The following is a 13,964-nucleotide window of genomic DNA, read 5'->3' on the forward strand; positions in this document are numbered from 1 at the left end:
TGCATTGAACGGGTGAGGTCTGCTGAAATTACAAATATGTGCATATAATCCTTGGTCTGTCGTGGTGTCCATTAACAAAGAATTGTGCGCGACCTCAGGTAAGTATCCTCCAGCTGGACCGGGTATTTGTTCAGTAACTCCATCACGTCCTTGATATTCGAGGCATTACGCGCCCAAACTAGAAGCTGGTCCAGTGAAACAGTAAGACCCGTAGGGTATTTGTGAACAGCAAGGCGACGCGACGTCGGAGTAAGCTTAGTTTGTCTCAGATGCTTGGGTGTTGATCTTGGCCGACCATTCCGTGATGGTTTTGGGGCATTGACGATGTCGACCTGCCGTGCAGTTTCCTCAGTATGTGTACTGCTTGCCTTTGACACATCCTCGCGAACACATTCTGCGATCGCCGTACCAGAAACTTCTTTTGAATACAGAGATAGTTCGTGGTCGGATGTCAGTTGCGTTGGTGGAACTTCGTCTTCTGCATCAAATGAATCCTGATTCGTTATATACCCGTCCGTAATAGAGATAGCAGACTCCCTCGCTTCTATAACTCGCACAGCGTCCATTAGATCATCCGGGTCCACATCCAAATCTTCACGATCACTGTTGCCGTCGGTATGGTCACTTTCAGATGATGTACGGTCCGTTGAGGTCTCCTTACTCAGGCCAATTGCTACAGTCTCCTTCCATGCTTTTGGCTGTTGGTAGTAATCAGCACTAGATAGATTTGAAAGATGTTCCAATAAAGGTTCCAGCATGGTTTTTGCGTACACGTACTTTTCGGATGAAGATAGAACGACTTGGTTTGCACGTTCCCAGGCGACGAAGATGCACGTATGCAGCTTGTTTCGGGTCCTTAGCCGATGTGGTAGCCATGCATTGGTCGCCGCCTTGCACATCATCATCAGGAGCGTAAGACAACTTTATTTTCGGCGACTTTAACTTCGTCATTCGCACAATTTGCATCGACGAAGAGGATGCAGCCACCAGTTCATCTTTCACTTGCGTTGCAACATTCAAACTCCAGCGCCCGAGAACAGAAATTAATGGAAGCATTTCAAAACGATGCCCATCTCGTACCAAGTGTATTAGGTGACGACAGGGCAAGCGGTGACTGCGGTAGAATAGGCAGGTGCATGTCCAATCAATATCGTGACATTTGTAGATTTTGCTCTGGCAATGCACCTTCCAACACGAGACGCTTATTGGGTCCCTTTCACAATCTGCCTTTTTCATGAGAATAAACCATTCCCACTCCGATTTCACCTTCGCAAATATTGCTGGAGACAACCTAGCAGCAACTGCTCTCAAAAATCTTGGTATTGTCCTGGCACACGAGTCGCTAAGGACTGTTGCGTGATTGAAAACACAATCTGCTGAGTCACAGCCCTTTGATGCTGCAACATACCAGCAATCGCGTTGTCGATGCGAGTTTTGTGTCCCAATAACATTTTCACTTGATTCCAATTGGACTCAATTATGTTGGTGGTGGTATTTCCAGCAGTGAAAAACCCACTACGAACAAAATTTGCCCACATGTCACGACACGAATTCCAATTTTTGTCGAAGTACGCAACTATTGACGGCCTTTTGGTTCTCCTGCAGTACTGCCGCAAATCATTATAGCAGTCGTCGTAACCAGTTTTGGAAGAGCTAGTGGATCCATTTCAGAAGGTTAGCATAGCGGTTAACGGATGCAATATAGAGCCTTACGTACCAGTAGAGCAGGTTTGCCATCATGTTCAGCAGCTCTTCACTCCGGGAAACATTCAGGTGATACACAGAGCGTTTCATCACCTTCTTCCAGTAAGCAATCGCGTGAAATTGACTCAATAATATCTGCGCACTTGGAAAGCACTCCCTCAATACACGCCACTCCACGAAATCCTTAGAAATCACCACGGATTCTTCTTGCTGCCAGCAGGGATTTTTCTCTTTGAAATACTCCAGTATTGTAGAAATCGTCACTGCTTGCTGGCTAAGACACATAAAGTCGACAACAGGGAAGCCTCTGTCTGTAGCGGTAGTGACGACAAGACTTCCTGTGCAAAAAAAAAAAATTAAAAGTTAATCAATGGTTGCTTTATGGTGAATATGGCTGCTTTAACCCTTCCGTTACGAGAGCAAATCTTGAATGCACAGACTATTTTTCACATGCTTGATATCAAGCATGTGAAAAAAGTCTTAACGTAAATTTGTATAGAAAAAAAACGATCGGTGTCTGTATATTTGTACAAGATCCTGCAATCGTACGTATTATGAACCCACATGCTTTATATCGAGCATGGTGAGTAAATTCCGTAAAGCCCATACGCGACATCATGCATGTGCAAATGGCTCTTTTATTGGGAATGAATCGTTTTTGACGGAGTCACGTGCAAAACGGCTACGAAAGCAAATTTGTGTATTGCATCTGTTTACTAAAAGCAAGTCATTTGGGCTATTACCTACGCAGTTTCACTATTTCCTACTCTTGGTGCTCTCTCTCTACCGCGTCGTCACCCCCAGTTTCCGTTGTCTCGTTCTGATCACTATCAGAATTTTCACCACCATCACTTCCCTCATTGCCGAGGCCTGCGGCCTCCTCCTCGTCCCCACCGCCCCCGTCCTCTTCACGACCCTCTTGTCCTTCCGCCCGCTTTTTTTTTGGGGGGGGGGGACTCAGCTGGATACCGCGGCCGTGGCGCGGCTGTGGGCGCTCGCTTCCATTGCGCCAAAGTTGGTGCCAAATGGAGAAGCAAGTCTGGTTGTTATTGGGGTAATGTGCTTGGCGCACCTTGTCACACAAGTAGACACTGCATTATACGTGTTAGATAGCAGTAGTAAGAAACATAGAGCATAGCAACGTACCGTTTTGAGCCTTTACTGCAGCCAGGACAGTAGAATCGCGTCACCTGCCGCTGTGTACTGCTTGTTTCCCGTATAGTACAGACCTTGCACTGCCGTTGACGTCGCTTTCGAATTCCTTTCACCTCCACCCATTCGTCGTCCATCTTTAGTTGGTGTGTGGACGGTGGAGCGTCACCATGCAGTGGTGTAACTGGTCTAGGTGAATACATCTTTGGACACATACAGTACTAGTTAGCAATGAGAACAACAAGCAGAATGAGCACCTTACTTACCGTGTTAGCAAATTCGGCTGACCCCACTTGTAGTAGCTGGGCTTGCAACTAAGGCGACTGGCACGACCAAAGCAAAAGGTAAGCGTAAGCGCGCAGCATCGAAGAGCTCAAGAGCTGACAAATCTGCGCGGACAACAAGTCCACACGTCGCTGCTGATGACGAAGCCGACAGGTAAGGAGATTATGCGTTTTTCGTACGATTTGTTTCTCACACTTCATGCTCGTAATTGTTTGTAGCGATGCGTCTGTTGGTGGCGATTTGGGCTATAGTAACACGTCGCCATCTCCGCCATGTGCAACAAACACATCGCAGGCAAATCGTGGACCCTTCCAGGTACATTAGGACAGAAGGAGACGGTGCCTTGCCCCGCCGCCATGGCGACGTACCATCGGTGTATGGGCGGGGTCGATGTCCACGACCAATTTCGTCTCCAGCTACTCGCTGCAACTCTCTCAACGTTTTCGGAAGTATTACAAGAGTTTGGCCATGGGCCTTTTTGACATGGCTATCGTCAACTGCTATATTGTGCACCGCGAGGCCTGCAAGTTGAGAGGCGATCCTCCGGCTGATCACGCCGGTTTCATCGCTCAACTACCAAAACGCTGCCGCTTGATGAGCAAGATCGCGACGATGTGAAAACTCTAGCCGACGCTCGTGTGTCCTCAAAACACATAAATAACTTTTTCAACGAACAAATCGGTGCGTATTGCATGTTTTTTTTTAATTTATTTACCCATTAACGATGTGTAATCGATTGTTGGCGTAGGCTGCATGGTAACGCCTCAGCAGACGCAAAATCGCATACGTAGCATCATGGGACAGGAATCCGCTGAAGGGCGGATGAAGGTTATGCTTCATGCGCTTCGCCAGCTTGACGGTAGTGACGTACTGGTGGTTCAAGATCAGATGAACGTGACGTGCGGCGTTGTGATGCAAACAAAGGTGCAGAAAATGATGTTCAAGCAATGGGGAGAGTCGCTGGTGATGGACTTCACGCATGGAACAAATAATGCCGGCTACCACTTGGGCACGCTCGCAATACTGCTCGCAATACTTATATCTACTTTATTCTTTCGGGCAACCATACCACTTTAACCCTTCTGTTACTAAGGCTTGATAAGGAAGCATGTGGTTTTTTTCACATGCTTGATAATCAAGCATATGAAGATCGTCATAGAATGGCCGTTTAGTCCGTTTAGTCCCCGGTGTACAGGGCTTGGGGTCCTAACTGTAAAGAGAAAGTTTCTTGGGGATACGCTGTCGTAAAGACAAAGCTTCAAACGAGAAGCCTCTGAGCCATCCATTCATTCTCCAAAACGAAACGCGGGACCAAGATGCCTCCCCGCCGCGTCACGCGCGCTGAAGCGGAGGCGTTCCTGCGTCGTCTCGACGGGAAGGAAGGCGCAGAACGCGCCCGGCTGCTTATAGAGCACCGTGCGTATGTCGACGGTACGCGTGACCGCGATGCTGACTTTCGCGACGATGTTGCGGGTGAGCTGCTTGTTTCAGCTCCTACGTCAGCAACGACAGGAAGGCGGCCTAGGATGACAGTTGCTTCACGCAAGCCTCCTGCTCCAGCTACGTACCAGAAGAAGGGCGTAGTAGTGGAATATTACAATTTGCTGGCAAGAGCGCCGCGATTGAAAGGGAAGGCGCCTGTCGCAGCATTGTATGCAGAAGAGCTTGCTGCCGATGCTGCTTCTGCTGATGAGGATGGGAGTCACAGCGGAGATGAAGATTACGTGGAAGCGGGAAAAGACCAAGGAAATGACGACGCTGAGTTTGACATGGCGACAGTGGCAGAGATAAGAACACCGAAGAAGGCGGCGAAGAAGAAAAGACCGGACACATACGACAGCGCTCCACTACGCGTTGTCAAATGAGAATGGGTATGTACCTGTTTTAAGACCAGCAATAAATTAGTATGGCGAAAACGCACAATTGAAGTACCTCATTTCTGATAATGATACGGTACACACCGGCTTCTGTCTCTGTTACCGTTGGTGTAAACCGCGCCTTGCAGCCGCAGTATCGTGATTTGCGATTGCGGTGACCTTTTGAGCGCAATTCTTGTGCTACGCCGTGGGTACACCGATACACCCTGTGGGTCCACTCAAACTTTGTTGGCATCTGCTCGACGTGCGAGCTACAGCGTAGTACAGAAATCATTACAAAGTTACAAAGATAAATATAATTAATTACCGCAAATACTATCAATTAGTGCATACCTATTGTACACCACAGTCGTTTCACAGCTGCGCACACGAAAGTTGAGATGATTTTTCCTCTTGTAATCACTGAAAACGTTGTTAAATTCTTCCCAGCTCGAAATCTCCGCAGCAGGAAAAGGAACCACGACGTTCACAACTTTATCACAACTGACCGCTGCCCCCTCAAGCTCCTCGACATGCTTGCTTGTGCGGTTCCGAGGCGTGTATTCCACGTGCTCAGGTATTTGCTCCACCACTGTCATCGACGACATCGCCGCGCAGGGAATCGCGCGACTCTCCCCCTTGTGTTTTTTTCTGCAAGAGCAACACCTCGTGCGGCGAAAAGCGCCGTTTCTTGACACTCTCATTGCTTTTTTCTGAAACTAACAAGCCAAGTTCATGTTAGCCACAGACATACGACAACCTTAACATAAAGCGGCTTTAGCATAATGTACCGGCTGGATGCTTTCGCAGTTTCGCAAGTTTGCATTTTTCTTGTTGCTTCTCTCTGTGTTTGTCATGGCAGTCATCGAGCGTCTAGAGCTAATATAATACAACAGGGAGTATTTTGTAAGAGATATTGCCTGGATCAGGATCGGAATCGTCAAGGTTCCCCTCTTCGTCTTCGTCGTCGCTTCTTTTTAGAGCGAAGTCTTCATCGCTGTCGTTGTCCTTCTCGATGCCAAGTGTGGCAAAATGTTGTTCAGCTCGCCCTTACTCTTGCGCCGGAAGTTTCGTTCTAATACGTGTAGCAATTGTCTTAGTCATACGATATAATAACCAGTCCACGTCGCCATACTCAAGCGAGAGAGCAGCTTACCGAGCATGTGTTGGAGCCATATGAAACTATTACCCGTGGTTGCCCCCCCCCGCTCGATCGACGCACAGGCTCTGTAGCCCGCAGATCCTACCCCGCTGGACGTGAATTCTCGGAATTGATTTGCCGAACTTAACTATATCGTACGTAATCGAATACGAACTTTATAGATCGTATTTAAATAAATATGTACAATAGTACAAAGTAAATAACACTATAGCGACCAAAGCGACTTTTAGTAAAAGTCGCCGTAGCCACTCCTAAAGGAGCCTCCCTATATAGTGCAAAAACGCGAGCGTTATTGCTATTTTGAAGCATGTTTTGCAAGCTTGTGTGAAAACCGCACCGTAAAATAACAAAAATTGACTGAGTTATGGGCAGTCGACGAGGTGGCCGTTTAATTGTGTCCAGGAGTGTATTGCAATATCCAATAATTTATTGAATCGCAATTATTTTTTCCGACCGTACATATACAGTACAGAGTCGACGCACACACAAAGCGGTTGTTCTTATGCACCCAACATCTCACCGAGGGAAAAAACGAATGCGTCAACTGCCAAGTGCGAAGCTACAGTGTACTTAAGGATATGTATTTTAGGGATATGTATTTCTAAGTACACTGTAGCTTCGCACTTGGCCATTGACGCATTCGTTTTTTCCAAAAGTGCTGTTATCCAGACAGTAAACACTCGAGATAAACCGCACTACCTTGAGATTTGAAAAACTACAGAAGTCACCCGTTTTCGTCAGAGTGACACACTTAGAACTAATAGAGAAAGTAGACCAAACGACATCTTCATGCTGAATGGGAGGCGAGGAACCTGAGTGAAACTCGACTTGAGAACTTGGAGTCCAAACGAACAATGGCACATGCCTGTTACCATCGAGCGATGCTGAGTAGTTTCTACAGGAGATTTTTGCGCTAATGTGGTGGAATTTATTCGGCCAAGGTCAAGTGCGCCACCACTTCAGCAGATTAATAAGAAAATAATGATATTTATTATTTCTGGGAAATATGTTGGATGGCATCGTTAAAAACCATCACTGCGAGATCCAGTATATTGCTCGATCCTGTCCAACCTGGCACAACCTTCGTTCGTCTCGCTGTTTCCCCAACTCATTGTTCAATCAGACCCCTGCCATTCCGATCAAGCCAAACCAATATGAAGACTTTCGCCCTAATTGCTGTTCTCGCTGCCGTTGTGGCTTGGGCCTCTGCTGCTGAGATGCCTGCTGCTGAGACCAAGGTTGATGCTGAAACTGAGGATCACCGCCATGGACACCACCACGACGACCGCGGACACCGCGGCGACTACGGCCACCACCACGACCATGGCCACCACGGTGACTATGACCGTCGCGGCAAGTTTGGCAACCACTAAACGCTGACAAGCTGCTAAGTTTCAGCTGATTGCTGCTGGTGCACTCGTAAATCGAATCAATCCATGCCTTTTTTTCAACTTGACATGGCTACATTCGGACTTAGCGGACATTCTGATTATTCCGTGAAGTTTTTGTGTAAAGGTTGGGTACACTCCAGCGCTATCACGCGTGTCGAGCCCCCACATCTCAAGATCAAGTCTCTCGGCGATGCGGACGGCGGCGTGGCTCGTATTTGCAGGCTCTGTGGCCTCCACAGCTCTAGCGTCCGGACCAAAGTTCTACTACGGCTTCAGCGACTGCGTGGACGACAAGCGTACGCTCTTCTACTACTTGAAAAGCGAGGGCACGTGCTCGTCCAACACAACGGGCCACGTGCTCGCAAAACGTAAGTAAAAATTTACCAGTTTAATTGGTTTTAAGACACCGGGTGCTTACGAAAATTTGTGGGTTGTTTAGCTCCTGTGCGTGGTCTCCGCTGTGACGTGCAATGTGATCGTGGGTTTTATCTCGGCGCCAAGTACGTCAGTCATAATTTTATTTTTAGCGATATGACTGACTTATGACTGTCATAACATTATGCAGTTTTACAGGACCTGCACCTGTATCCGCTTGTGAGCGCTGTCCACAGGGCAAATATTCACTAGGTGGAGGCAAATTGTTCTCTCAACGCACGGATGCATGGACTTCCCCCCTTGCGGCCGAGTTGCAGACCGATTGTATGACCCAAAACATGTACACGGGTCAATGGCAGCATAACTGCAACCCATGGGTTCCTTCCGCCGATGGGTCTTACATCTCCTCAGGCCAGAACTCTGGCGTAATGCAGAATTTCGAAGGCACGAGACTTTATTCCACACTTCGAGTCAGTGCCACGTTTGTTCGTGACGGCTCTGTGACGTACAAGTACCGTGTGGACGCGGAACAGCCCTATGACGGTCTTATGTTCCAGATAGATGACGACCAAAGCACCGGACTAATCTCCCAGTCCGATGGCTGGAAGGAAGCAGTCGTGCAGGTCTCAGCTGGAGCGCACACTCTGGCCTGGAACTATATGAAGGACTACGCTGGAGACGCCGGAGAAGACAAAGCCTACCTCAAGGTGATCGAACTAGTGGGTACAGCTTGGTCCGACCTGCATTGCCACACTTGTGGCGGAGATATGACCAATAGCGGAGGGTCATTGTGTGCCTTCTGTGGGCCCAATGAATACGCCGCAGCAAAATCCAACAGCGAGTTGGATTTTACGTGCTACTCGTGTCCTCCCAACACGTACGCACCGAAAGGATCTATCGGCATTTCGTCGTGTGTAGAGCAGCGTCCGTGCTCAATGGACGACGTGGATGAGACTTTTACGTCGTGTAAAAATGGTGTACGGAACGTGAAATACGCGTGGAGTGAGCCGCAGTCGTGTGATTCGACGCTCAAGAGCAGTATCGCGCTGCCGAAATCAAAGAAAGGAGTGTCATGCGCGAGCTGTGCACGTGGCTACCAGCTCAATGAAGAGGACGCATGTGAAGCTTGTGGTGCGAACCAGGCGTTAAGCGCCTCGGGGACGTGTAAGGAGTGTCCACCCGGCACGGTTGTCGTGAATGCTCTTGAGTTCGGCACGGGGACGCCGGATGCGTGGGACTCTTGGCCTCAACTAGTCGACATGGAAGGTGCGAAACATGCTGGTTGGAAGCTGACAAAGAGCGGGCTGCTGTTCGCACAACACACGAGCAATGATGACGATGGAGACTGGAGTCGACCAAGTCGTTCAGCACTGACTTTCAACGTGCCTTTCGTGCATTCTGGAGCGTTTAACTTGACCTACAAGCTAAGTGGCGTCCCCACGTTTGAAGAGAATGGTTCTCGTGCGTGGGTGGAGCTGGAAGTACGAGATGCTGGTGTCAGTAGCAAGAAATCCAAGAAGGAAGCGGATATTCCCAGTGCGTTAGGTAGCTACGATGGCGTCGATGGCAGTGAGAACAAGAACGTTGTTCACTTGCTTCATGGCGGCGAGAACGGCACGTTCAGTGAGATTATCCAGGTCAATGTGACGACTGCGGTGGTCAAAGAGTTCGTCTTTGCAGTCCGTGCGACATCTGTCGAAGCGAAGCGTGCGATCGAGGCCAAGGTGTCGTATTTAGGCTTCACGGGTACACAAGAAGGCGCTGGTGTGAGCTGTGACAGCTGTCCTTCCGGTTACGAACCGGTTAACACTGACGACGAACCGCAGATGAGCTGTCGTATCTGTCCCGCTGGTACATTCGCTGAAGCTGGAGACGCAACTGGCATCGTCGCGTGTGCGGAGTGTCCAGTCAATACGTACTCGAAACAGGGCGCTTCCAAGTGTACTCCGTGTGGCGAGAACACGTACAGTAGTGTCGGTGCAGTGACCTGTGCTGCTCCTCAAGCTCTGACACTGAACGCTAGTGCATCATCGGAATCCGTGACGTTGTCGTCGTCGGCGTCGTCCGATGTCGTGTCCTCAGCGCTTACTGGTCTGCAGGTGACGTACAACTTGTCCCTTCTGGAGGCGCTAGTGTGGGGGAATGAGAGCTGGATCTTGGATGATACGGTGTACGGGAACGCGACGAGCTTGCAGTCTATGAAGCCTGTGGAGTCGTCGATGGCCTTCCAGGCTGACGGTCAGAATTACTGGTTCGCAGGTCTGTTCCGTCCACTTGGAAGCGGCTGGTTGGAACAAGTTCCCGGTCAGATTGTGGACCAAGAAGTGGACACCAGTAAAGAAGTGGCTCACGTGGTGTTCGCCAGTATGATTAACCCTCGTGAAGCGGGTCGCTACTTCCAGCAGAACAGCGGAGTCTACGGCAATGTCATGTGCTCGGCCCCATCGGTATGTGTTTTTTATTTGCTGTACTTTTAGTGTTTTATTTAACATGTTATGGGTTATTTTGGAGCAATGGAAACTTGTGAATGGAGGCAGCCACATGGACATTTTACCGTTGAATTCTGGCGCTGGAGTCAAGGTTTCCTTCACTAACGGGTCGCCTTGTGTCGATGGCAAGACTATGTCCACTACCTTTAATTTCGAGTGTGATCTTAACAGCGGTACGCTTGATACACATGTTAATTAACCTTGGAAAATGGAGAAGTTAACGAGTAATGTACAGGTACGACTAGCAAGCCAGCGTCTGCGTCGCAGGACGATGACAAATGCAACTGGGACATCGTGTGGAAGACAGCGTTTGCGTGTCCTGTGTGTGACGATGATTACTTTAACGAGCTACGTTCGACTTGTAATGGCGGTGAGCAACTGGTGTCTTATGCTCGCAAGTTGGCGTGTTATGGCGGCTCCCAGTCGGAAAGCACGGAGAGCATTTCGACGTGCACAGAGAGCGCTGTGGTGCTGGATACTCAGGCTCTTTATTCCGTCTACGTGGCGATTGTGGTGATCGGCTTTGTGGTCTTGTTGCTGATGATGGGCATCCTCATTATTCACCGCAAATACCGTAACGCATACAACGATTATCTCTATCTCAAGGGCAAGTTGCCGACAGAGGAGAAGACGCAGGACGATGGCTCCAAGGAAACGACGTTCGAGTTTACTCCACGATCCAATGCTCTTCACAGCTCTCCACTAGGGGATGCGTCTTCACCCGCTACACACGATCAAGAAGAGAAGACTGCGGATGTCAGCGTTCAAAGTGTTTAAGGGAAATGTTATTTCTTTTGCCACGGTGGGTTTTTCAAAGACTGTTTGGTAAATAATACACGGCCAGAAAATAATCTGCCACGTGTATTTTCCATCAAAGGCCAACGCACAGTACCGTCCAGATTCAATACTACTATCGCACATACTTACTTGCGGCGAGCAAATTGAAGAAGAGAGACGAATATTTGTTTTTTTCTTCAAAAAAAAAGTTATTACTAGTTTCAATAGCAATAACTTTACGAACATTGAGACGACGATCCACATCATGGGTCAGCCTGCACTACAAATGTTTTCCCTTTTTACTTCGAGCTGCACCCGACATCGCCAAATCCAGTCCGACCACTTCAACATCAACTTGAGGAGGGGCAACTTAAGGAGGGGGGACTGAATGCTTCACTCTATGAAACTTTCTCCCGTGCGATTCAATCGCAGGGTCCAATGCTTCTTTGCAAAACTATTTAGCGTTTGTTTGTTTGGGGGGGGTAAACTTGTCCATCATCGCAAGTGGAACCACAAATCACACCTCCACCGCGTATATCCGTCCAGAGATAAGCGGCACAGTTAGTGCGCGAAGAACTTGCCATTAAACGAGTGGGTTGTCGCACACGTCAGTTGAACGAAACGGACTAGCAGCTTGTAGGACGCCGCCATACCCTTCATCTCCTTTTCGGTGTCGCTCAACTCAACCAATTTGATATAATCAGCGTCATAATCACCTTGGTTGCGTGCTTCCGGGGCTAGCCACTGCTCGGCTTGATCCAGCGGTATATGATCGCACGGATCAAAGAGCTGGACCAAGTCAGGTCTTTCAGTCTTCCACACTTCAATTTCACGCTTTTCACCTCGAAGAAAATGGCATTGGTCACCATCATGGCGAAGCCTTGAGAAGAAATTCATTTCAAATACATGATCATCGATCGTGGAATTCTCCGTAAGACACTTCGCGAGCTTTATCAGCTTCTGAGGGTTAAGTCTCAAAGCGAACGCCCTCGCTACGAACCCACTCACGAGACCAGGAGAGCATTGGTTTTTTATCCCAATGCTATAATCGGATCGCCACATCATCGAAGTTTACTCCGATCGAGCCCTCAATGTATAAAGTAATATTTGGAGTCAATGCAACCGCAATGCGTAGCGCCAGCAACGCATGTTTAAAGCTGTTATCAATCATCATTCGTGTGCTTCCCCCCACAATAAAAAACTTGCTATTCAGCAGCTTATTTCGCTCAAATCGTCTTCCGATTCCGTGAACTTCGATTGAACGTGCTTGCGGCGCTGTTGCTCAATAATCGACATACGTGGACCTGGAGAGGCAGAAATCGACAAGTTCCTCAAACTGCTGCTGACGCTAAAATGGGATCGTCTTCCACGTTTCAGGGCGATAATCCTTCCCCATTGAAACCATTGAGCAAACGACCACAAGACGATGGTGCTCCTTGTTTTGTTGGCGCCACTTTTGACAAGGCCACAGCACTACGCACTCATCCCTCGTTTTCACATACCCATCCAGGAAAACCACGGCTTTCTCACTCAGCATGCTCAAAAGGAATTGTATCTCGTTGCGATCAATCGTACACGTCTGTTTGTCAAACTCTCCACGGAACAGAACGCAAAGCAAATTGCCAGCTTCTCCGGAGCAGTGAATCCACAGCACATCCCAACCGTCATCACGTGAAGTAGAGCAGGCGAATGCGAATGCTGCACACGATTTTCCCGTTCCAGGAGGACCCACAACCCACAAAGTTGCGTATTTTTCGACGACACTGTTACCAGGGAACCCGAAAATGCAATACTTAGATTAATACATCGATGTGAGCTGAGAAAATTAATAGTTCAATTATTTGCAAAACTTCGTAAGTCACGATTGTAGTTCAGAAACATTATCATCTCGAGCCTGGCTGGAGACATTCGCTTCCGTAGATCAGACAGTACCAGCTTAGCGAGAGAGAAGAAGCGCTCACACTCGTTAGACGTTGGCGGGATGTACGCGACGTCGACGTAGTGCGCAATTGCGTTTCTTGAACGCCGCTCTCACAATAGAACGCTCTTTGGCGGCTCTTGAAGACGACCGTTCGAGATCAGGCGACCTAAATTCAGCCCAGGCTAATTTTTCCGCGACGTTCAGCGCGTCCCCACGCTGTAACTTGACTAGACCTTACTCAAAATTGGGGTTGTTCCGTTGCTGGCAGCCATAAATTAATAATTAAATTAAAAAATTGGGATTAATTTTTCCCCCTTTAAGAGTTTTCGGGTTCCCTGACTGTTACACAGCGCCTGCCATTCTTCTTGTAGACTTTGGCGGAGGTACAATGGCAAACCTTCTCCCTCAGCTTCAAGACCACTACCTTCCACAAATGCTTTCGGAATGTGAATAAAGGACTTCTGGACGTCAAAGTGAAAAACCAGGCAAGGAGTATCGGCCAACGTCATCGCCGGTTTTGTATCGGGATTCTTAAGTTTTTTCTGAATCACCACCAGCACGTGAACTTGGCCTTCTTGCGATTGAAAATGCTCTCCAAAGTGAGCGACATTTTTAAGGTACAGCGTGGGATTCATCTGCTTAGAGCCTTGAGGATGCCCACAGTCACTACTAGTCACAGCTGTAGCGGCAGCCGAATCGAGCCATGTTTTATCGGGAAGAGATGCAGCGTTGTCTTAGGAACCATTATTGCCCTACCGCTCTGCGTCTTGACCGCCTCATCGAACTTTGTCACCTTCATATCATCCTTCACATTAACATCGAACGCGCTTTCGTCATGACCAACAATCCAAC

At 48.5% G+C, this 13,964-nt stretch overlaps 2 protein-coding genes across 2 annotated transcripts; one reads left to right on the forward strand and one right to left on the reverse strand.

The window, feature by feature from the left end:
• Positions 1 to 5,302: 5,302 nt before the first annotated feature.
• On the reverse strand, positions 5,303 to 6,257 carry PITG_13938 (uncharacterized protein; the record flags this gene model as incomplete). Its single annotated transcript, XM_002899555.1, has 3 exons — positions 5,303 to 5,716; positions 5,789 to 6,072; positions 6,154 to 6,257. The coding sequence occupies 2 exons, from the start codon at positions 6,158 to 6,160 to the stop codon at positions 5,975 to 5,977; spliced, it is 105 nt and encodes a 34-aa protein (XP_002899601.1).
• A 1,441-nt stretch (positions 6,258 to 7,698) lies between these two features.
• Positions 7,699 to 10,659, forward strand: PITG_13939 (uncharacterized protein; the record flags this gene model as incomplete). Its single annotated transcript, XM_002899556.1, has 5 exons — positions 7,699 to 7,918; positions 7,990 to 8,050; positions 8,116 to 10,372; positions 10,437 to 10,570; positions 10,650 to 10,659. 5 exons carry the CDS (start codon positions 7,741 to 7,743, stop codon positions 10,657 to 10,659), a joined length of 2,640 nt encoding a protein of 879 aa, XP_002899602.1.
• Between the last annotated feature and the right edge of the window lie 3,305 nt (positions 10,660 to 13,964).

Source organism: Phytophthora infestans, genomic scaffold, assembly GCF_000142945.1.
Source record: "Phytophthora infestans T30-4 supercont1.30 genomic scaffold, whole genome shotgun sequence".
NCBI lineage: Eukaryota > Oomycota > Peronosporomycetes > Peronosporales > Peronosporaceae > Phytophthora > Phytophthora infestans.